The sequence below is a fragment of the Curcuma longa genome, chromosome 20 (assembly GCF_044706935.1).
Source record: "Curcuma longa cultivar G26 ecotype Majalengka, Jawa Barat chromosome 20, ITB_CL_G26_1.1, whole genome shotgun sequence".
In the NCBI taxonomy this organism is placed as follows: Eukaryota; Viridiplantae; Streptophyta; class Magnoliopsida; order Zingiberales; family Zingiberaceae; genus Curcuma; species Curcuma longa.
Window position 1 is genome coordinate 7807903 of NC_133880.1, and position 25075 is coordinate 7832977.

At 37.5% G+C, this 25075-nt stretch overlaps 2 protein-coding genes across 2 annotated transcripts; one reads left to right on the plus strand and one right to left on the minus strand.

Moving 5' to 3' along the window:
• Positions 1-4364: 4364 nt before the first annotated feature.
• On the plus strand, positions 4365-10092 carry LOC141813375 (heterogeneous nuclear ribonucleoprotein 1-like). Its single transcript, XM_074701336.1, has 4 exons — positions 4365-4536; positions 4902-5131; positions 5227-6421; positions 9518-10092. Exons 2-3 carry the CDS (start codon positions 4910-4912, stop codon positions 6418-6420), a joined length of 1416 nt encoding a protein of 471 aa, XP_074557437.1. The 5' UTR covers positions 4365-4536; positions 4902-4909; the 3' UTR covers position 6421; positions 9518-10092.
• Positions 10093-16882: 6790 nt separating this feature from the next.
• On the minus strand, positions 16883-19478 carry LOC141814022 (WAT1-related protein At2g37460-like). The gene is made up of 7 exons (XM_074702022.1): positions 19266-19478; positions 19028-19093; positions 18469-18585; positions 18045-18312; positions 17584-17739; positions 17287-17438; positions 16883-17194 (listed from the first exon to the last, which is right to left on the minus strand). The coding sequence occupies exons 1-7, from the start codon at positions 19439-19441 to the stop codon at positions 16999-17001; spliced, it is 1131 nt and encodes a 376-aa protein (XP_074558123.1). The 5' UTR covers positions 19442-19478; the 3' UTR covers positions 16883-16998.
• Positions 19479-25075: the final 5597 nt, after the last annotated feature.

Here is a 25075-nt window from a genome sequence, read left to right on the forward strand (position 1 = left end):
AGTGTCCAAACAATGCATTGCCAACCACACTTGAACATGCACCTACTTCCTCAAATTTATATACTTGCTAAAATACATTTTTTCCTATTAAAAGTTACTAAATTAAATGCATCAACATGTTGATGGTATCCGATTTGACTACATCCCGGTAGTCTATTACAGTTTGAAAGTCCTTCGATATCATCTAGCCTGACTTATTCGATCTAGCCACTTTCTCATGCAAAGTAATTATTGCCGAGCTGATCCTCTTCGATTCAACATTTTTATTGGACTTCATTTGACTCCGTTCTTCAATTTGACTTGGAGGAGAGATATGTGATGGTATCCAAAATTATTCTCGAGTACTTGGCCTTGCTTCCCAATCCACCAATCTCCTTTCCTGAGCACTTGACTTGGCTCTCAGTTAGTCTATGTTCCGGAGCATTCGACCTTCATCCTATGACATTCCACTCTGACTCAGGTCCCAAACACTCAACTTTACTCTAGAACCAGACCACTTAGCCTTCATCTAGTGTCGTCCTATTCAAACTCAAGAAGCCTAGTCGGCTATTGGTGGTAGTCGACTACTTATCCTCAACCTCCGACAAATCACACACCTGGTCGACAACCCAACAACCTCTGACAAACTTACATAAAAGATAGCACCTAACTAACGACTTGACAATATCAGAGGCATGATCCAATGGTTGTCGCACCAGACACCCTAATAACTCTTTGTGTGACCAATTGGTGGACTATGTGAAGATTCCCTTTCATCAAATATATAAGGATCGACAAAGGTAAATTAAAGGTATGATGGTTTTCTTTTTGCGCGTGGATGCAACTCTTCTTCACCAAACAATCTCTCTGTTTTCTTTCTTTCTCTCTTGCATTTCCACGAGCTTCATTTTTTTAGTCTAGCACCGACTTGAACATCGAATGGGTCGTACTAGCAACACCAACCTGCCACTAATACGCTTTGATCCACAAGTAGCAATGTCTGATAGGGCAGAGGTTATCGAAGTCCCAACTCTAAAGGTGAAGAAAGAGGAGGAGCCCGAACGGGTGAAAAGAATGCCATCATATGTAGTAGGACCTTAATTAGTATTTGTTTGAAGGCAAACATTATAAACAAAAGTAAGGAATTGTGTTGAGTGTTTTAATGCTCGTCTTACATCATTTAACCTTGTTCATTTGGCTCAATAAACCTTTTTATTTTAATTTCTTTATTTCATTCACCATATTAGCATGGGTGATTTGTATGATTGTATTTACTTCTTCATCAATCTTATTTTTTTATGTTTCATGAAGAAAGTGAAGCTATTAATCAATTTCACCACAATTTATGTTCAACTGAGGACTACAATTTGGATATTAATGAAGTTGACTCAATAAACCATGGAAGATGATTGATTATCACGGGTCTAGTACATGAGATGTTGTAAAGGTCATTGTATTGATATGCCTTTGGAAGATAATAATCAATATAAATATCAAATATGAAAAATCTTATCGACTTTAACTCGTGGCAAATGTCTCCCATTGATTGTAGCTCAAATGATGCATTTACTCCTTTGTTGATTGCACCAATTGAATCATAGTTTGCACCTTCGTCATCATCCACCCTCTATCCTCCATCTCCTTTTTCCCTCACACACACAACACTCCATGTGCATTAAAATTCTATCGTGACCCTTGTTACTTTATCGATGCACCCATCGATCATTATCCTTAGTTTGTGGTCACATTGTCGTCAATATCTTGCCCTAACTTCACTTCCTCCACTTCTAATGTGCATGAGAAACATAGACAAGGAAAGACATTCACCAACTCCTACACATGATACTCGATTCGTTTTTATTCCCTCACCCAATCCATGAAATTTCAAACTTTAGGAGACCAACCTCATCTAAGGTTTTGTACCATGTGTGAGGAATTAGTTTCTTAGATCGATCACATGCGATAGTTTCTTGGGCTCTATATAGCACATATCATTGTAGTAAAGCTCTAAAAATGTCACATTAATGTTAAGGGGATGACTCCCTACTTGATATCTCATTTTTTTCAAAGACATTCTTTCTCTTAGATTCAAATCATAGGAGTCGATTTATATTTCATGATAAAAGGGATGGCATTAGCTTTTTATCAATCGATTGCCTCTCTTATCGATATTTCGAAGTGGAAACCTTTGTGAGATATGCTTAGGCTTTGGCAATGAGACTTAAACATATTTGAACTATCAAGAATTTTTTAGCATAAACACCAAAAGAAGTAACAAGTGAATCTCTAAGTTATTGTATATTCAATTTATTTATTTATTTTTACTTAATTATAACGTGTATGCATGAGATACTAAAAGAATTTATCTTGAAAAGAAGAGAAGTTGATCTTCTTCATCACTGTAGGATCTCGAGCCACTAATACAATCAATCAAATTGCTTCTTGCATAAGAAGAAGATTAGAGACCTAGAAGATAAACAACGATAAATTAATGTTTCAATAATTGTTTTAAGGGATCATATATACTATACCCCTAGGACATAGCTGAATTAGTTATTAGTACCGATGGAATCAAAATATCTCCACAATGGTATGATATTGTCCACTTTAGACCTAAGCCCTCATGGCTTACCAATGGAGATACTTTCCATCCTTTTAATCCTATGATCTTTTCCATGTGCTTTAGATGTGGGACTACCTCCACAAGAACTTTTTGCCCCTCGGTCCATCCGACCTACTAGGACTTCCCACCTAGCCACAACTAGGACTTTTTGCCCCTCGGTCCACCCAGGCCCCCCTCAATGTCATTTTTTGATATCTGAATCCTTGACCCACCAGGACTTTTTGCCCCTCGGTCCATCCGACCTACTAGGACTTCCCACTTAGCCACAACTAGGACTTTTTGCCCCTCGGTCCACCCGACCTACTAGGACTTCCCACCTAGTCGCAACTAAGACTTTTTACCCCTCGATCCACCGGACCTACTAGGACTTCTCACCTGGTGTCTGGTCCTCTTGATTCAGACACGGGAGCACTCACTTCCTTTGTTTAAGGTTCAAACCACATGATTAGATCTGGATCATGTCTCATCCGACGGTTAGTCCGGTGAAGAACGGTCTCGCTCTGATACCACTTGTTAGTACCGATGGAATCAAAATATCTCCACAATGGTATGATATTGTCCACTTTGGGACTAAGTCCTCATGGCTTATTCTTGGGCTCTCCCTAAAAGGCCTCATATCAATGGAGATACTTTCCATCCTTTTACCCCCATGATCTTTTCCATGTACTTTAGATGTGAGACTATGTTTGCACCTTTGCAACCCAATATTAATTACGACGGAACAGAGTTGTAGAAAATATCATATATATAGTATACAATACAAGGATGAAATCATTTTTCTTTTTCATGGTATTGGCCATTATGTGAAATATTATATCAATAAAACATAGTTTGATATTATTAATTATTTTTTTCTCATATCTCAATCATTGTCCTTTCATCTGCCAAATAACTATATTTATCAAAAATAGAAATTGAGTCTCCTATATTAGCTAATATAATGAAATTTAGTGTCTCTATAACAAAAGATAAAATTCACTACCCAAGCGGTCGGTCCTACGATCATCTATGAGGAGGTAAATCGAAAAATTACCATTGACTACTATGGGAGAGGATATTATCTCAACTTCATCGAAATTTGACCCTTACCCATCGTAATAAATTTGTCCTATAATAATCAACTCAATCATGTCTCGAGAGCGAAATTTAATTGTCTCAAATTATACACTTGTTGATTTAAATTTAATGTCTTTAGAATGAATGATAAATAACCTTCACTAAAGCACACTATATATACATAGTGACTATCAAAACTAAACTTATCCATATATGAGTAAAAATATAATTAAAACTAGACAAATTAATATACACAAGAAATCTATAAATCTTGGAATATTAATTTAAATGTTGAAAAATAAAATAACTCTCACGTTTAATACCTATAGTGTTTTTTAAACATAAAAAACTCTCTTTAGAGAAGATAACTCCCCTTCAAGCCTTTTACTATTTAAAAGTACGAACATAAATTTAACTAGAATTTGAACAACTTGTTTTAATTGAAGTACATGCTCAAATAGTATTTTATACCAAATGCCAATTGAAATTTATGATAACATTTAATTATATAAATAGTTTGTTTAGCTTTTAGGAGAATATCTGTTAATTTAACAATAATGCAAAAATAAAATAAAATTATTATTATTATTATTATTAATTAATTAATTTGTTTGAAGAAAAAACGATAAAACAGAGAAAAGAGAAGACGTGAAGTGGTAAATAGTTACGGCAATCTCATATGAGTTACTTAATAATAGACGAGGCGAAGAAGAAAAGGAAGAGAAGAGGAAAAGAGAGGGGGAGAGAGAGAGAGAGAGGAGAGAGAGGTGAAGAGGAACCCTTCTCGTTCGACCTTCACTTCCTCTTCTTCCAAATCTAACAACTCCGGAACCGATCTCCGCATCGCCTCCGCATCTGATACCCTCCGTCTCGGATTGGTAAGGCGCTCCGTCCCCCATTCTACCTGCAACATCCCCGATTGATTGATTTCGATGCAAAGGGCGTTCTCGCGATCCGATTGGTATCGATTTCGTTTTCTTTCGTGACTTTTCGTCTTCTGTCGATGCTTTGTGGCTCTCTTGTCGGATCTGTGGTGGACGGCGGGGCAATGGTTGCCCGCCGATCGGCTGACGTGGTTATGACTTGTTGACCAAGTTTTGATTTTGTGCGTTGATCAGTAGTTCGAGATTGGATCTGATCCCCATTGATGCCTTCGGGTTCGATTTCCTGATTTAATTCCGGATTTTGATTCGAGGAGGATGTCGATGACGACGACGACGGTTGGGTGGTGCTTAATTTGCAGGAAGGCGCATGGGGATGGATCAGGGGAAGCTCTTCATCGGCGGAATCTCGTGGGACACCAATGAGGATGGCCTCCGGGAGCACTTCGGCAAGTTCGGGGAGGTGGTGGAGGCCGTCATAATGAAGGATCGGAACACGGGCCGCGCCCGCGGCTTCGGGTTTGTCGTGTTCTCTGACCCTGCCGTTGCTGAAAGAGTGGTGATGGAAAAGCATACAATTGATGGCCGAGTGGTAAGTAGACTCCTATTTAATGTGCTTTACATTATCGTTATCATCTTTTAAGCTTGGACTTCAGCTCAAATGGCGGTTCTTGATTAATTTCTTAGGTGGATGTCAAGAAAGCTGTTCCTAGGGACGACCAGCAAGTTGTTAATAGAAGCAACAACAGCGTCCATGCTTCTCTTAGCCCTGGCCGTACAAAGAAGATATTTGTGGGGGGTTTGCCGTCAACAATAACAGAAAATGACTTTAAGAAATATTTCGATCAGTTTGGGACAATAACAGATGTTGTGGTGATGTACGACCACAATACACAGAGACCTAGAGGATTTGGCTTCATCACGTTTGATTCCGAGGAAGCTGTGGATAAGGTATTGCTCAATACTTTCCATGATCTGAATGGTAAGAAGGTAGAGGCCAAGAGGGCTGTGCCTAAGGAACTTTCTCCTGGACCCAGCACACGATTGCAGACTGGTGGATTTAACTATGGTGTGAATAGAGGAAATAATTTTCTTAGTGGGTATGCACAGGGGTATAATCCAAGCTCAGTAAGTGGCTATGGTATGAGGATGGATAGTAGATTGGGAGCTCTATCTACAGGGAGGAACGGGCTCCCCTCACTTGGACCTGGATTTGGAATGGGACTTGATTATAATCCAACTTTGAGCTCAGGTATTGTAGGGAATACAAACGTTGGTAACATTCTTGATTATGGGCGGGCCTTGAACTCCTTTTACAGCGGTGGGAATTCAAATAGGTATGATGGTCCCATTCCATATAGTGGTTTTAACCGAAATACTAGCGCCCTTATTAGTTCAATGGCTCGAACTTTACTGGGAAACACAGGCCTTAATTATCCTGTAAATTCTGCAACTGCAAGTGCATCCATGGCATCTGGGACTGGTGGCCTTGGTAGCTTAAGCAACAGTAGCTTGAACTGGGGTAGTTCGCTTCCTATCTCATCTCAATTTGGGGGGAGCCGCTCAGGCTATGGCAGTGGAGATCTGAGCTATATTGGTACTGATAATATTGCCTTGGGAGGCAACAGTTTTGAAAGAAGAGTCTCTCCTCCTTTAGCCAACACTAATCTTACTACCTCAAATTCTGGATATGAAGTAAGTTATGAAGATTTATATGGTGGCAATTCAGTTTATGGAGACCCTACTTGGCGACCTTCATTATCAGATGTTGATGGTACTGGTTCATTTAGCTACAGGCTTGGCAATTCAGATGCAGATTCAGGCAAAGAATTTGCAGATTATGTCGGTGGTTATGATGTTAACAATAGGCAAACAGATTGAGGTATCTTAACCTTTTAACTTCTTGGCATTCAAATTTTCTTTCTTTATTATGCAAAAGAAGCATTAATATCATCAAGTCTTATACTTCCGCTGTCGCAAGGCAGCAATATCACTAGAGAATTTTAGATTAATTAAATCAATTTGATTTCTTTCTATTGTCACACCAATCACTGATTGAACTCTATTGACTATAGAATCTAATTTTATGTAAAAGAAGCATATGATTTCTAAATGTTTAACTATATTAGTTCTTTGTAGATCTACTAAATGTCTATATTAAATTCATGTTGAAATATCTGCTCCTTTGTAACATATTCATCAATTACATATATTACTTTCTTTGTTTAGCTATAAATTTTTTACTAGGATTGTTATTATCTCAACCTATGCCATTGATGATAATCAAGTGGCTTTTAATTGTTTTGACAAGTGGTTTTGTAAGCCAAATTCTAGAATACTTCCATGCCCTTGAAAAAGATATCTTCATGGCATGAAATCAAACACTAAATATGTTGGAGTTGGGGGAGAACTTGACAATATTGGTTTACCTCAAAAGACAAGATGATATGTTTTTTCTCCTTTTTTTTATGCATATGGACACATTGTTATATTGGGAAAAAAATAGTCTGGGATTCTTAAAAATTGTTAAATAGCATAGTTTGGCAAGTTGAAACAATTAGAGTTGATGTTCTGAGTGTTGAGGGACGAAGAGAAAGTAGAATGTAGCTATCAGTGATCTAAATGACTAGGTGTTGTGAGAGATATAACCTTAATGTAACCCAGTAGAGGGATAAGATTCTTGTAATTGACCCCAAATAGGTGGAACAAATTGCTTGTTGCATGTTTGAAAAGTTTGCTAGCTGGGATGCAGAAAGAAGTTGATTGAGTAGAAACAGTAGTACACTCTTCTATTTGAAATCAAATATTATCTAAGGTTTTGATGTGCCCCAATCTTCTAGAAGAAATCTAACTCGATAATTAAGTTGGATAATGCTATGTTACCAACAATGTGTGAACCATTGAGTACATACTATTTGTTGATATGAAAAGGGTGTTCTAGCATGTTACTGTTTGATTGCCTCACATGGTCAACTTACTATTCCTTATTTTCACTAAGGAATCCATTATATGACTTTGTAATTTTTCTCATTTTACATTTAAAGTGACATTTGGTTCATCTTGACCTTTTTTTTTATTGGGGGAAAAAACCAAATTTTCAATTGATTCCAACTCATAAAATCAAATATTCCCAAGAAGCTATAACTTTCGTTTCCACCCAAGGTTTAAAATATGGTTATGTGCCATAGTTTTGTACTGTGCCATAGTTTCATTTCAAATATTCCTCCACTTGGCTTGCTTGTTTATTTCAACTATAAGTCTATGAAAATTAGAAAGATAGTCGAATTAAAATTTAGAAGAATAAATTACAGAAATATAATATAAATCTTGACTAATAATTACATTTTGCTAATAATAAAATAAATATTATGTTAGAGCAATGGTTCTTATAACATCCTATTGAAATTAACCCATATTTTTCAAAACTACAAGTAATGCTCTCAAGACATCTAGCATTTGGGGTTGAAGTTGGTTTCGAGCAAGTTCATAAATATATCTTAGTTAACCACTAGGAGATTGGACTTGTACTAACACAATTACTATATATAACTACACCTTGGTTTTTTTACTCTAATATGCCTCCTTTTTAATATCATTGGTGCTCTAATTGCTTTTAAGTAATATTTTTTAATGAATCAGTTTAACTTGGTTTATCAATTTCAATATACCCATATTTTTAAGTAATTAAAATCGAATAATAATGAGGAAAACTAGGATGCTCGATTTTTATTCCAGTAGAGTGCAAATGGAAAACAACATATTTAATCAATTGTGCAATTTTTCAAAGCTCACTTTATTTAGTTGACATAGGTTTGCTGGTGAAAGGAGTTAGCATATTTATCACTAAATTTTCTTAGTTGTCATTTTCAATGGTTGAACTTTCTAACTTATATGTTAAAAGGAAGGTACAGTCTACCCTGTGATCCTGTGAATCACTTAATTTTGAATTGTTTAGCAAAACATCTGGAAGTAAATATGATCCAAAAGGTATCATGTGCATGCTATAATCCACAGAATTCATATATCAAACTACTATGCTGTTGTACAACTGAAAAGAAAACACTCAGTACAGGTAGTGCAATTGAATATTTATGACCCTTGTATACCTACTCCAACTCCAATCATGTGTGTTCTAGAAGGCAAAAATTATAACACGGGAATGTGCATGATAAGTTATTAAGTCTAGCTTTGCTTCCTAGTTAGTTCGATGTGCTATACTTCCCTTGTGTGTTTCTCTGTTGTGGAGTGCTGCTTTCTGCAGCTCAGGGGGAAAGATCTAGAATGTCTTCATTTCCAACTCATAGAAGCTAGTAACCATGGGAGTTCTCAAGTTGGTGGCACATATTCATTATTTCCTCAAATTCTAATTAGCTTCTATCTACCGGCCAAAAGAAAGGTCTACCAGACTATGAAGTGTGTAACTTAGAAATTAACCTTGAAGTTGCATTCAACATGATTATACAACACCTTTTAGGGAAACTATCCTGAAAATTACAATCAACCACCCCCTTGGGCTTGTTTAATCTGTATCTAGTTATTTGTAGTGTGGTAAAAAAAGGATTTTCTCCTTTATTGCTGGGAATTTCCTCTTGCATCGAGAGATAGGAATATGGTAGCCCAGCTTATGCATGTGACAGATTAAGAGTATGGCCTTGAAAAACTTATGTAATTTTGTTTTAGACAGTTATTTAAACTTTAAAAAAATGAAGAAAAGAAAAACTCTTTGTCTCATAATGCTTCTGTACCAATCGCTGTGGATAATGATTTTTGTAAAAAGCAGCAATAAGTTTACCAATTTAGTGTTTCTATGCAAGCGACAAATGAAGTGCACTTGCATTGCTATAAAACAAGCTTCGCTAAGTTAAACAAAGAGGTTTTATCTTGTCTGGTGTTGTTTCTCTGTCAAATAGTTTCTCTATGTGATGTGCTGCTTCCCATGTATCATTATACACTAATACATTCTATTCTCTTCCTGCAGAGAGATGGATGCTAGCCAGCTTATTTTCCCTGGTAGATATGTTCCTATCAAGACTGCAACAGAGTTACAATGTAGATGTACACATATTTTCGTTTCCCATTCTGCGTGAGAGTTCCAACATATGGTGTTTTGGTTTGCAAGGAAATTTCCTGAATATGACTGCACATTGGTTGCTGTGTCATGCAGGGATTGCTACCTTGAGAGATTTTTTTCTCTCTCCTAGTTCTGAGCTCATCACAAGTCAACTGTTCAGTGAACCTGGTGCAGATAGTGAGTTATATATATTATATATGGGTACATTACATGGATCGGTTAGTCATACAGAGCTAACAAGGGGGTCCAAATAAATTTAGTTTTACATTAAAGATTTTGTTGATTTGGGTTTTGCTTTTAATTTTACAACAATTAGGTTTGTTTATTGAGTTTGTTTGAGATGTAAACTGTGGTTGCGGGATATCTTCAGAAGAGTTGAGATTCATGCTGGCGTTGGCCGAATGGAATTTTAGAAGTATTTCTGATAAATGAAAGATAGGAAGGTGCAATAATATGACGTGATTGTTACCTTTTGACTTTTATGTCATGCCACACTTTGTTTGTTTGTTTTGTTTTTTGTTTTGGTTGTTCATTATATTGGACTTGTAGATGTAATTGTTTACAAGCATGAACTCTGAGTGTTAATGTTTGTTTCGGTATCGAGATTGTTGGGCATTGTGGTTGGATTTCATATAGTGAATGTTTGTGCCAAGGATCTTCCATAGAACTGTCACAAGCTTTATTCTTTACAAGCGTGAACTTTGATTGTTAATGTGTGATTCGGTATCAAGATTGTTGGGCATTGTGGTTGGATTTCATATAGTGAATGTTCGTGCCAAGGAACTTCCATAGAACTGTTAAAAGCTTTATTCTTTCTTGTTTACTGTTCTTAAAACCATTTCTCTGTCAATTTTCATGCTATCTTTATCGAAGTTTTTTCTTTTTTTCTTTCTGTTTGCTCTGACATGTAAAAGGTTAAAAACAAAAAGGTGTTCAAATGTTCAAATGCTTGAAAGTGCAAAGATGAGAGGGGGACTTAAGTTTACAGAGTTATGCTCTATCATTTAAACTTGTGTCACAATCAAATGCAAGCCAAAATTTAGCTATCTAAATGATATAAGACATGTTTAACACTGCATTGTCTGTAACTAGAATATAACAAATATGCAGAGCTGACAAGTCTATTGGGCTCGTGGCTCATCATGCTAGATGCCATCTCTGCTTGGGCTTTTGATATCCAACGAGCATTGCAGTTGTGTGTGTGTGTGGTTTTTTTTTTTTTTTGTAATTCATTAATTTTACAAAAGAAGTGCAAATAAGAGAGAGAGGTTATTGTGCATGATATTGCTACTGGCCTTTGCTATCCCCGGGACATAATTGAGTTGGTTATAACAGAACAAAATTGTTGAAATGGGCAAAGGTTGGCGAAGTTGATATAATATCCTCCTTCGTCCTGGTCAATTATAATTTCTCAATTTACCTCCTTACAAATGATCGTGAAGTCGATCATGTGGAGCTATTGGGGTGACAAATTCTACCTTTTTAGCTTTTGCTTGTTTTGTTTCAGTTTTATTCTGGTATTTAGACACTATTTATTTATTTATTTTTGTATGCTCAATTACAACAAAATGATGCATATCACATTTGCCATCACATACAGGCAATTTAATCACGAATTGCAAATGAACATATGACACATAAATTTGTATATAAATTTTTTTTTGGGAACTGACAATATTAAAGCGAGGTTCCACACCATTGCATCAATTGACTAACTGGTAGATATATCTTTCATGCTCAAATTATATTACTAGAAATTCCATCATATCTATCATATTGAAAGTGACCTACAAGCCATGACTCAAAAATTAAAAATCAGGAAAACTATTTTAAAAAATAAAGAAATTATTTTTTGATTTTAATATTTCTCTTATTTTAAATATTTATTATTTTATTTAAAAGATAACTTGATTTGATCCTAAAATGCAATAAAGTTATGCAGATTTTAACACGGAAACAGATACTTCTGTGGACAAAATATCTGATTCAATGCCACAAAGTTATGCAGATTTTAAAAGAAAAGAAAAGAAAACATGTGTTTAGGATTAATTAGATTAATTTAAAGAACATGACTTATGAGTCCTTATGAAGCAACTTGGATTTCATGAGCCTACACGAATTTTTTTTTTTTTTTTAAACTCCAACAATTTCTTGGCACCTGCACTTAGAAAAGGCTTGGGCTTTGAGAGGCCATGGAAATCGCAGCAAACAAAATTGGGCACAAATCAAAGATTTTTTTTTTTTTTTGAGTCATTACCGTGGCGTCTCTCTTTTATTTTTTAATCAAAAGGCGCTTTACCTCATTAATCTTTGTAAAACTATACAATTGTCTCAAACACACTGTTTGATCAACTTTAATTTTTTAACCTATTGATTTCAAATTTAGATCCACGGACTTAACATATTCAACAACATTCAAATTATTACAATTAGTATTATAACAATTACGAAATCGTAATTATTACAATCTAGAGTCGACCTGTTCATTTAATATTTACAATTTAATATTATGAAATAATAACCACTATAACATGAACTTATTCTAAGTCAACAATATTCAAGTTGTAGGAGCTATGTAATCATAAATATTATAAAATTATAATTTCATAATTATTATAATCTAATTTAAGATTTAAATTTAAAATCAACTTATCAAAACATCAAAATCGATATTGAGCGTACTTATATAATTTTATAAGGGAGTTTGATGGAATGGAGCGTTTTTAAAAATAAAAAATAAGAAACGGGCGATTAAAAAAAACGCCCTTTAAATTTTTGTCTAAATTTAAAATAAAATTGACCCGAGTAACGTAAAAGAGCATATGCGTCATGTTCGTGGTGGCAACGACGAAGGAGTGCAGTCCACCTGTCTGTAAACTTCTCCGTTAGGTGGGCCGTGTTCCCCTTTGTCCGCTTCGTCTTCACCCACGAGCTATTGTACCCTCCGTATTATAGTACTGCAACGTGGCCGCAACCAACACCATTCACCTCTTCCTACCTATTGCTAAGTACCTCAATATAATTTTTTTCCCGACAAAAGTAAACAAGACGTTCTGCTTTTTACCGTTAATAATGCACATTATATTAATTTTTTTAATTAAAAAAACGTTTTATAAAATAACACAGTAAGTTTTCAATATCGTTCATCTCTCATTTAAATCCTAAATTGATCGAGCATATTATACAATTACGAAATCGTGCTGCTATAACTAAACTGCACATATATAGTTATAGAAGCTAAGGTTCCATAGTTGCTACACAGTTGTAGCAGTTAAGTTAAAAGTTATGATCACTCAAAGTTCATGATTTAATATAGGGTTGTAGTGGTTGGACTGCTACAACTATGTAACAGTTACAAAATCGTAATTATTACAACTACGTGGAAGTATAATTATAGCAGCTACAAAATTTTAACTGTTACACAATTGTAATAGCTATGATTTCATAACTATTACAGCGTGAATGTTAAATCCTAAACTTTGAAAAATTATAACTTTGATCAATGTTGAACTATGAAACGCACAATATATTAAATTGAAGTTTATTTAGAGATCTATAATTAATTATTTGACATAACTCATAACGGTCATGCATGTTTCAAGTTAACAAAATATGTTTATTAATTATTTGACATAACTCATAACGGTCATGCATGTTTCAAGTTAACAAAATATGTTTAAAGCCTTTTCGAATGCTTCAAATAATTTTAATCAAAAGGGTCACCCTTTTAACTTTTGTGGATTATCCTATATGGGAATTATTTTTCTAGGTCTTTCAAATTACATCTCCAGATGCGATCTAGTGTTTTTATTCTATTGACGTCTTTTGATAATATCCCCGAGTAGGGATCGACTATCTGATCTCTTCGTAATTCCTTAGTTACCTACCCAGGTGGGTTTTACTCGGAGAAATGATTGTCCTCTTATATTCTTAGTTCACTCAACAATATTCCCTAGTTAGGAGTGGGCATGTTATCTTATTAATCCCTTCAATATTACTTCTAGACAAAAATAGGTAATCTATCTTCTCAGAAACTGTCGACATCATTCCTCGACAATTATTATTCCAAGTGGTTTCTCTGATCATCTCTTCTGCAAAAAGGTGAAATCCGCCACCCCAGCAGCTTTACACAGTTAGTCGCACGACCATCTATGAGGAGGTAAATCGAGAAGTAACAGTTGACCACCACGGAGGAGTATTATTCGGCTTCGCTGAGATTCGAACCCTTGTCCACTTTTGCAACTTAGCTCCATCGTAACCAACTCAGCTATGCCTCGGGGGCTTCTCTGATCATCTCTTCTGCAAAAAAGGTGGAATCCGTCACCTTAGCGCCCCCACACGGTCGCCTCCACGACCATCTGTGAGGAGGTAAATTTCTCTGATCATCTCTTCTGCAAAAGGTGGAATCCGCCACCTTAGCGGCTCCACACGATCGGCCCCACGACTATTTGTAAGGAGGTAAATCGAGAAATTACAGTTGGTCACGACGCAGGAGGGTATTGCCTTACTTAGCCAGGATTCCAACCCTTGCCCTCTTCTACAACTCTGTTGTGTCGTAACCAACTCAGCTATGCCTCGGGGGCTTCTTTGATCATCTCTTTTCTGCAAAAGGTGGAATCCGCCACCTTAGCGGCCCCACACGATCGGCCCCCCGACCATTTGTGAGGAGGTAAATCGGGAAACTGCAGTTGGTCACGATGCAGGAGGATATTGCCTGGCTTTGCCAGGATTCGAACCCTTGCCCTCTTCTGCAACTCTGTTACGTCGTAACCAACTCAGCTATGCCCCGGGGCTTTTCTGATCATCTCTTCTGCAAAAAAGGTGGATCCGCCACCTTAGCGGCCCCACACGGTCGACCCCACGACCATCTGTGAGGAGGTAAATCGAGAAAGTGCAGTTGGTTACAACGCAAAGAGGTATTGCCTGGCTTCGCCAGGATTCGAAGCCTTGCCCTCTTGTGCAAGTCTACTGCGTTGTAACCAACTCACCTATATATGCCCCGGGGGCTTCTCTGATCATCTCTTCTGCAAAAAGGTGGATCCGCCACCTTAGCGACCCCACACGGTCGGCCCCACGACCATCTGTGAGGAGGTAAATCGAGAAAGTGCAGTTGGTTACGACGCATGAGGGTATTGCCTGGCTTCGTCAGGATTCAAACCCTTGTCCTCTTCTACAAGTCTGCTGCGTCGTAACCAACTCACCTATGCCCCGAGGGCTTCTCTGATCATCTCAATATTACTCCAAGTGGAGTCTGATTTTTTACTCATTTGGGTCTTATCTCTCTGAATGAATATGCTTTTCTTAGCATCTTACTCACAAGGAAGTTTTCCTTACTTTCTATCTTATTAATTTTATCTAATTATATTTCATTTAACTTTGCCCCTCAATCGGATTTAAAGGGGACATGTGATGTGTAGTAGAAAGGCTGATTTAATAGGAGAAGATTAGCTAAGGTGACATTTAAAAGTAGAAAGTTGTCACATACTTAATCGAATTTTATTCTACTTTGCTTCTCAATTTGACTTAAAGGGAGAATGTGATGGTACCCGGGCTATTTCTCAAGTGGTCGGTTTCATTTTTTGACTGGCCCAGTTTGATGCCCGAATCTTAATGTTTACAGAATACTCAGACTCAATGCTCAAATATCGAATTCTCAAACACCTTATATTTCTAAGTACTATACCCATCAAACTTGATTCCCGAACATTTTACATCCCTGAGCATTTCAGTAGTCAGATTTGATTCCTAAACATTTTACATTTTCAAACACTCCACGTGTCAGATTTAATTCCGGACCCATCGCAATAATTATTTACCATCAATATAATTATTCACCTGAAAGGATTCCAATAAAAAATTCATCAAGAAAGGATTCCCATAAATTAATTACATAATTATTATTTCTGACCTAGTACAATAATCATGCATGGCAGCGAACAATCAATGACCTTTTGATTATTGTCTTGTCTATTATTATTATTTCTGACCTTTAGCAATAATCATGGCTGTGAACAATCTATTATTATTATTATATTATTATTTCTGACCTTTAGCAATATAATAATCAGAATCATGGCTGTGAACAATCAATCACCTACCACAAAGTACTGGAGAAGCCCACAACGTTAACCCCAACCCAAGATAACAGTGATTCTGTCCTTTAGTTGCTCCTCTTGCTACAGTGATTCTGTCCTTCACCCCTAGCTCTAGTGCGTTAATTAGTCCATCTCAGATTCTAGTGCTTTCATAACTTGTTCGATATGAATAGGACGTCGAAGTTCAAATTGATATTGGTAATGGTAATTGTTGGCAAGTATCTCTTCCTCGAGTTAACTTTAATAATAACTTCAAGGGGACTCTTATATTTGTAAGAATTTTTTTTCAAATGGGAAACGCAATCAAAGGATGCTGGACATCTGGATTGGCCGCCGTATGCGCTTCCCGATTTACCTTGGTGGTCGGTGGGAAACTTCCGTGGGACCGGACCGACCACCCCAGGAATTAAGTCCATGAAATTGACTGAGATTTATCATTTTTTCAAGGGGACTCTCGATGTAGTTTGCATGTAGACATTAATTATTGAATATTCCACGGGTTATATCCACGCTAGCTAATGACTTACTAATTAAATAAACATATTTGTAAAAATTAAAATTTAAGTCCTACCTTATGTGACCTTGATATCAATCGTTGTGATGTTCGGATGGTGATGTGCACACGATGTGTAGGATGATATAAGTAATATTGTATTGTTCAACTTAAGTATGCTCCTGATCTCAATCTTATGAAAAAAAGTGCATGACACAAAAGATTTCGGTGCAACTTTCAAAAGTAAATTTGTGAGTCTTAATTTCTCCCCCTTTCCTCTACCTCCCCATCTTTCATCCAAATAAACAAACCCTAAATACCAATGGAAAAACAATATAGATCCATATATAAATTTAAGAGTACTCTTCCCCTTCCCTTCTCCATATAATGTAGCTCCAAACAATTTCACCATTTTATTTTATTTTAATGTATTAATTTACAATTGTTAATGCTCTTCTACTGCCATGTTCTTCGTTCCTCCTCGCCATATCTTTCCTTTCAATCATTTAATGCTCTGTCGGACTCTTCTTTTCGAAATTACCCTTTTAATTCACTTTTTTATGTCTCTTACATAGAAATATATATGCTTTCAAGCATGTTTATAGGGTACCTTTTGGACTATAGCATAATATATAAAAGAGAACAACCATGATAGAACAATTACATTCATGTATCAAGCTAGTTATTTTAATGATGCATAAGATATCCATAAATGCATGTACGCACTGCTAAATCTATTTCTGACTTAGATAAATTTGAAATAGATTTTATTTTTGTCTTAAAAACTCATCTCTAAAGTCTTATTTTCTTGTAGTGACTAGCAGAGGTGCTTGGTTGCCAATTGTCTCTTCAATGGAGCTTCTTTCATTTGCATCAATGATCCTTTCTTCTTCCTCATCGGTGAGTTGAGACGGATCAGTGGAAGGGTTGCCATCTTGAGCTTTGGCCCACAGGAATAGGTAGAGACCACCAATGATTATGGCCATGCCCAATACACTGAGTATACATATATACACACACACACATGGGTATCAGACAGTAGAGAATTAATAAAGTTGATTAAGAATAGACAGTACAATGTTTGTTACCTGCTCCAAGTGAGTTGCGCATGAAGCAGCAAGGGCTCCATGATGGCCACAACCACTGATGACAAAGGACTAAACATGGTGACGAAGACTGGGCCTCTTTCCTTCACACACCACATTATGATGAAGGACCCAAAACCTGTGCAAAATATTCCCTATATATACATATATATATATATATATATATATATATATATATATATATATATATATATATATATATGATTAAGCAATCAGCATCCTCATTACTGAAATGCTTAAAATTAATAGCATGCATATAAAATAGAGAGAGCTGTGTACACTGTAAGCTATGAGGAGAAGCTGCATGTCCCATTGTATGACCAAATCTGAAGCGTTCTCAAGGAGGAGAGAAACTAGGGCACACTGGAGGCAACCCATGAAGCTGACCATGGCAGAAAGGGTGAGCTGAGAAGGGTATTCTCGTACGATCCATGCCTGTCGTATTGAAAATTAATTAATACAATAAGACCAGAAAACAGAAGGGTATTATTATTCTACTTTATCTTGACAGATCAGATCAGGAAGACACAAGCTGTTGCATAGATGAAATACAGCACAGATGATGTTGATGTAAACTTTGATTGTTATTTTGCTGTACTCTTTCGATCGGAACCATTCGAGTTGCAGAAGAGAATAAATCATTAAGGTGTCTAAATTGCGAGTACCTTTTGGAAAAGAAGGCATAAATGGCATTAAAGAGAGAGAGAGAGAAGAGAGAGAGAGAGAGATCAAAGTAAAACCTGATAGATCATGAAGAAGGACATGGACCAAGAGCCTATGATGGTAAGAAGTGCTCCAAAGAGGAAGCTGCCACGGCTTTTGCCAACGAATTTGAGTGATTGAACCAAAGGAAAATGGTCCAGATAAAGTAGTTGTTGTGCATGTGAACCCTCTTGACTTTGGCTTGGGTTCTCGTAGAATGTCATCAGCATTGCTCCACCGACACAAAGAAGTGTGCCGAGGATCTTAGCTTGTCCATCCCATAGCTTTATTCTTACTCGCTCCAATCTAAATGAACTCATAGTTAACAAGTTTTTTGTAGTTTTTCCTTTTCTTTTCCTTTAACTTGTTTTCTTGCATATTCAACTGTTCAGCTTATTTAAATATATTTGATCTTGACATTTCTTCAATAGAATACAAAAATAAAGGAAGAGAGAATCTTACTTGAGGAAGTAGGCGAGCAAGAAAGTGACGATGGGTATCAGATTGTTCATGGTGCTGGCAAAGGTGGAGGAAGTCAAGGACAGTCCAGCATAGTAGAAATTTTGACTGAAGCTTATCCTGTATGTTATATTAATTAGATATTTTATTATATTTTCACACAACAAGCTAGTTGCCCCAATTAAATAAAGATTTAACAAGATTTAATGCAAAAATAAAGGAAAGAGTAAGAGCACGCAATAATTCACTTGGCTAAAAGTTTTTAATCATCATAGAGGACTCAAAACCAGACAAAACTCAAAGAAATATCTATTAATTAAGAGTGCAACAATATCTATTAATTTAACACTCATCTGAGACCTTATTTCTCTGAAGTAGCTAGTGATCTTTGGATCTAAGACAAAAAATGTTTGTTAAACAAAATTCAGTTATATATGATGCTCTTTTTTTCTTGTTATTCCATAAATTTTGGTACACACATGCACCCTTTGCTAGACTAGTAAAAATTCAAATTACCAGAGTAGTAAAACACATGCATGCTCGTTTGTTTATATACAATTACCCGATCAGTGCAAGGATGAAGACGTGTTTCATGCTCCTCCAAGTCATGCTCCAGTACCTCCCACCCCTGATTGATTCACAAACATCTAAATCAACAATAATTTCTTTTCTTTTCTTTTCTTTTATCTCTCTTTTTGGCAATGGTTGGAAATATATTTGATCTGTTCTAACTCAAAATTCAAGGCAGAATTTAGTTTAATTATGCCACTTCTCATGCATGTAACTTAACTTTTACATACCTATAGAGGTAGTAAGCTGGAAGGCCGATGGCGAGAGTGGCAACGATTTGACGATAGAGGACGAAGGCAAAGTGGCTCATACCTTTGGTGAACGCTAGTCGAGATGCCAGGAACATTGCGGCGTATGCCAACTGCACATAGACTGCGCCCACTATAGTTTTGATCTCCATTGTCATTACCACTACCTTCCCTATGCAGAAGATATTCTACTTTCCTTTCTCTTGCTCTAGGAATTCTTTCTCCATGTGCATATATATAAAGACAGCACATAATTAAATTTATTTTTTATTCATTTATTTATAGTGGGCACCAAGGAAGTGCTCGTGGTGATCATATTAAGATTAGTTCATTTTCTCTGTAGGTCTACTATCCATTAAAAAAAAATCACTTCTATAGTGAGCTATAGTTGAGTTTCGAATTCAAGATTCCTGAGATCCATCGGAAGACTTTAATCGCTGCACTGTATCCTCGAGGCATCTAATTATTATTTTTTACATTTGATGCACATAGATGATGCCCAACATATGATGTCTTATCAAAGAATATATATATATATATATATATATAGTTTCAATATCCTGCGCGCCTTATAATGCATGATTTATCTATAGAAAATTCGGGACTCTCGAAAGTGTTCTGAGCACTGAAACAGTAAACTATATGATTTATTTATTTATTTACGGTTAAGTTATTTAAAATTTTTCCTTTAGGATTTAGATGTTGAGTTATAGTATTAAGTATAAAAAATTTTAAAATAAAAAAAATTTAATTGTTCACGAGGTATGCTAGATAATAAGTGCGGGATAACAATTCGACACATCCCTGTGAATATTAAAATTTTTTCATCTAAATTTTTTTTTATATTTAATACTATAACCCAATCCTTTAAATTCTAAAGGACAAAAATTTAAATAACTTAATTGTAAATAAAAAAATTATACTATTATTGTTTAGGGCGCCCTAAATTTTTTATCATATATGAGTTGCACATTGCACACGCGATATCAAAAGTATTATTCTATTGTTTTCTTTGATGAGACGTCAACGTACACCTGTACATGAGCCACGTGGCCACGTGTGGTGAGGAGAGCTTGACATCACTTTCTTTTTGATAGGGTAGTATAACCGATTTAAATTGCTGAAGATTAACTATTAAATTGCATTCGAATGTAAAAAAAATGTGAATTCTATAAGAGGTCCTAGATCCTGGCAAATTTCCTCCAGTCAAGAAAGAAGTATAATATATGAGTTAGAATTGAAAGAGTTTTTTTTATATAAAAGGTTAAGATTTGAATTTTGATGTGTTTAATTTTAATGTCCTCACTTTTCACTTTAAATAGAAATTTTTAATAATATTATGAAAATATCTCGTAATGAACAAAAAAAAAAAACAATATATATATATATATATATATATATAAAACAATATATATATATATATACGAAAATGCTCTGCTGCGCGCCGGTTTCGTACGCGCTCGTGCGCGACAACAGGATCACCGTCTATCACGCGTGATCGCGGAGATCGGACCGTTCAAAAGTGGGAATGCACAGTGCTGCAAGCGCCCGACCCATCGTTGTTCCCGCCGCTGCCGCTTCGCCGTCCGGCCACCGCCGGCCGCCGGATCGAGCCCGGTCGACGCGCCACTCGCCGGACCGTCCACTGCACAGTGTTTCTTCTCTGACCTCCACCGCTTCCGGCCGCCATCGCACCGCCGTCCAACCACCGCCGGCCGTCGGACCAGGCCCGATCGACGCGCCACTCATCGGCGCATCGATCGGTGCCGATTTTCGGACGGATTGTGGCCGGAATCGGGGTGCAATTTGGCCAGAATCACGTGCGGCCATTGCCAGCCGCGATTCCGACCGAATCGCGCTAGATTCCGACCACAATCCGGCCGGAGACCTACCGAGGAAGGACCGCTGGCGGCCGGCAGTCCTTCCTTGGTCGGTCTCCGACCAGATTGTAGTCAGAATCCGACGCGATTCGGCTGGAATTGCGACTGGGAGAATAGAGGGCTTAATCGATTATCAGATCGATTAAGCTCTGTCGCCCACGAGTCGCCCACGAAGCTGTTGCCCAGCAGATCAATCTCGTGTCTATATATATATATATATATATATACACGATTTTGCTTTGCTGCACGATACCCCCATCCGCGCCCGTGCGTGACGTCGAATCCGCCGTTGATCATGCGATCGCCCATGAGATCTGACCGTCCAAATATGGGAATGCACAGTACTCGCGCCCCGACCCCCGCCGCTGCCATCCGCCCTCGCCTCGCCGTCCGGCCACCACTGGCCGTCGGCTTGGTCGCGATCGATGCGCCGCTTGCCGGCGCGTCGGTTGGTGTCGGATTCTGGCCGGATTGTGGCCGGAATCCGGCCGAATTCGACCGGATTCCGGCAACAATCCGGTCGGAATCGGCACCAGTCGGCGCGCCGACAAGTGGGCTGTCGATCGGGACCAGTCCGACGGTCTCCGGTGGTCGGACGGCGTGGCAACGGCGACAGGAGTGGTTGGGGGTTGGGGCTGTCGCGCACGGATCACGTAAATCCCCATCGCACAGCATAGAAATTCTGTATATATATATAATGCACTTGCGCAAGCGAAAGTTGTAGTTACAAAATATAATTACTATTTGAATTTTAAATTGCTAAAGATATATATTTTAAAAAATATGAGAGAAAATTAAAATAATTTTCTTATTTCATTAATTTGGCAACGTAGATCTGAAGAAAGTTGGAATGAGTCAACTCAAATTGCAAAGAAAATATGAATTTTGGGGTCCTAAATCAAAGATTAAGATTCATACAATAACACTATTTGATGGGTTTAATTGTGAGGCTCTCACTCTTTATTCTAAATAGAATTTTTTAAAATAATTTGAACGGAAAACATAATATGAATAGTTGATAATGGAGTTGTAGATGTGAAAGTTATATATGAAATATTACTATTTAAAAATAATGTTAATTTGCTAAAAAATATATACTTTTAGAAAGAATATATTGTAATTTCTCAAATCGCGTAGTTGGTTATGTGATTTACCTAAATCATGTAGGTGGTTTAGGGTTTGTCCAAATTGCATAGTCTCACATGGGTTCATTTCTCATTTTACTATTGCTCCTATTAGCACGCGCGACAATCTCACGTGTGTCTGAAGCAAAAACCACTTGGAACCGTGCTCGTGTCTTTTCAGAGAAAGTGATCTTCGTAGTTCGTCCAAATCCAAGGTGACGATCGGTGAACGGTGCAGCTTATTTTTCGACAAACAGTGATCACTATGTGGCTGCTCTCCTCTCCCCTCATTAGGATTTGAGAAATTCTATTTAAAAAAAACTATATCTTAGTAAAGGGTTATTGAACTAATTAACTAAAGTTTCATTTAAAAACCTAAAAACCTAAACACCTAAATTTCACTTATCACTATGTGGCTGCTCTCCTCTCCCCTCACTCACACAAGGCGCTCGTCACCACTGCTCCTCCGGCCCGGTCGACGCCTTCCCCTCTTCTCCATTGCATGTAGTCGGAGACCAACCTTTGTCGGTTGTTGGAGACTGTCTCTACCATGAGAAACTAGTGACACCCAAGTTCGCACGCCCCCCCCCCCCCCCCCCCCCCCCCCCCCCCTCGCTTTCGCAAACCGTAGGTGTCGCCTCCTCGTGCACACTTGTGCATCCCTTCCAATGTCCCTGTCCACCAAGAGGCCGGCAAGGACGCTTGATTCCGGTGCCGCATCCGGATCGTTTGTAATGTAAGATCATATCAATTTCATCGATATTGTATGATTCCATTGATACTGTACTGATTCCACTACAAAATTCAATCGCGGATCAATTTTGTACTTCTGGATCGTAGGATTGTATGATCCTACGATCTAGATAGAGACTTTGCAAACCATGAGGTGAATAGTGAACCCTTGAATGTGCATAAGTTAATATAGATTTATCTAATTGGTAAATTAAAGAAAAAATTATTTACCTCCAAAATGAAGCCCAAATGAAAAGCAAAGAAACTTAAGGACAACAAAGCAAACTTCTACTTGCTCGACAGCCGTGATAATATTGCAAATTAGTGCGAAATAATTTATTATCTTTACCCCCGTAGACATGCATGGTTCTTTTTTATTCTTTTACCTACAATATATGTGATTATGGGTGAAGGAGGGCAGGCATGCCAATCACGTCCTAAATACTTGCTTTATAGATTCGAGCAATTGCACATGCAAAATGATGGTGTCCTTCTTCATCCCTCATCCGCTCGATTCCTCCTCTCCTTCTTCCCTCAGAAGTGACAATGATGGCTATCCTCCGACGAGTCTGCTCCCAGAGTCCCGTGGATAATCACGTCAGTTGAGGGATGACATTGTCGGTGTGACTCCTACAACAGTCAAATTGACACTAGGCTGGAAGAAGGAAGGCTCGCATGCGTGAGCGAACGTTTAAATGCTCGAAGAGAATTGAAAGATGGAGAAGATTAACCTTCGTGTGTAAGAAGAAAATCATATCTGATCACCTACCTTCGCAGAAGTTTATATAGCCATAGAGAGGAAATGTCCACGAAGACTACCACGCAAACCCTGAACGGGTTATGTGAACAACCGCATGAGTGAAGTGTCATCCATTGGCCAACCTCACGAGCGGGCCTTCGCGCTAGAGGCGATAACTGTTAGTCCACATCATTGGTTCTATCTAATCATTAGGCCAATGTCGCTTTCTGAGTGGGCAGTCTCGATAGGCTCGATTTCCCATCAGGGACTATCAGAGGTTGATATCCGAGAGAGCACATCCGACCAAGATCCTTCATCATCTCGAAACTGATATGGCCGCTCGAGTTGAGAAGGTTGGAACGTGATGGATCTCCGGGTTCACTCGGGCAGCATTTTTGGAAGTTGATTCTATTATCGTTTGATTGATATTTATTAGTTATTAATAGTAAGAATAAATTAAAATCTTGATCAAATATGACAAATTACACAGAGTGATAATAGCATTCGATATTAGGAGTTGAACATGAGATAAAAAAAATGAGGATTTCATTTTCATCAAAACATTAAAAAGCTAATTAATTAAGATTATCGAAAGGTCTACTATATACCCTTTAGTAATATCGTACCTGAATTTACCTCACTTCATATTCATGAGACCTACTCTAGCGGGTCCGCTGAGTGGATCCACGTTTTTTTTGCTTAATATTTAATGTAGGAATATTCTTGCCAAGACTTTGCAATCACATTAATTTATCCGACATATCCCATTGATTGTTCAACAACCACCTATTCTTCTAAATAACCATTAAAAAGGTAGACCTTCACATGAAGTTGAAATTTTGCCATTTATTTTGAGCCATATGCAAAGTACTAATCAAATGGTCTCCATTCAAGCAATGGGAACACAAACCTCATTATAGTTGATTCATGTTTGTTGCTTGTAGCTCTTTGTCACTAATCTTGCCTTATATTTCCCCATTTCCCATTTGGCATTCTTATTGATCATGTGAATCCACTTTACACTAGATTCATGGCATTTTGATGGCCCCGGGCACCATGTCCCCAGGGCCATGGTGCCGCAGTAGGATATCCAGGTTGTCACCCAGGCACCTACGATTCAATCCCCAGCTACAGCATATTTGCATGAATTTTTCTCCAAATGGGGATCGCAATCAAAGGATGCTGGACATCTCGGTTGGCCGCTGCATGCGTTTTCCCGATTTACCCTGGTGGTCGATAGGAAACTTCCGTAGGACCGGACCGATCACCCCCAGGAATTGAGTCAATGCGACTAACTAAGATTATCATTTTTTTTTT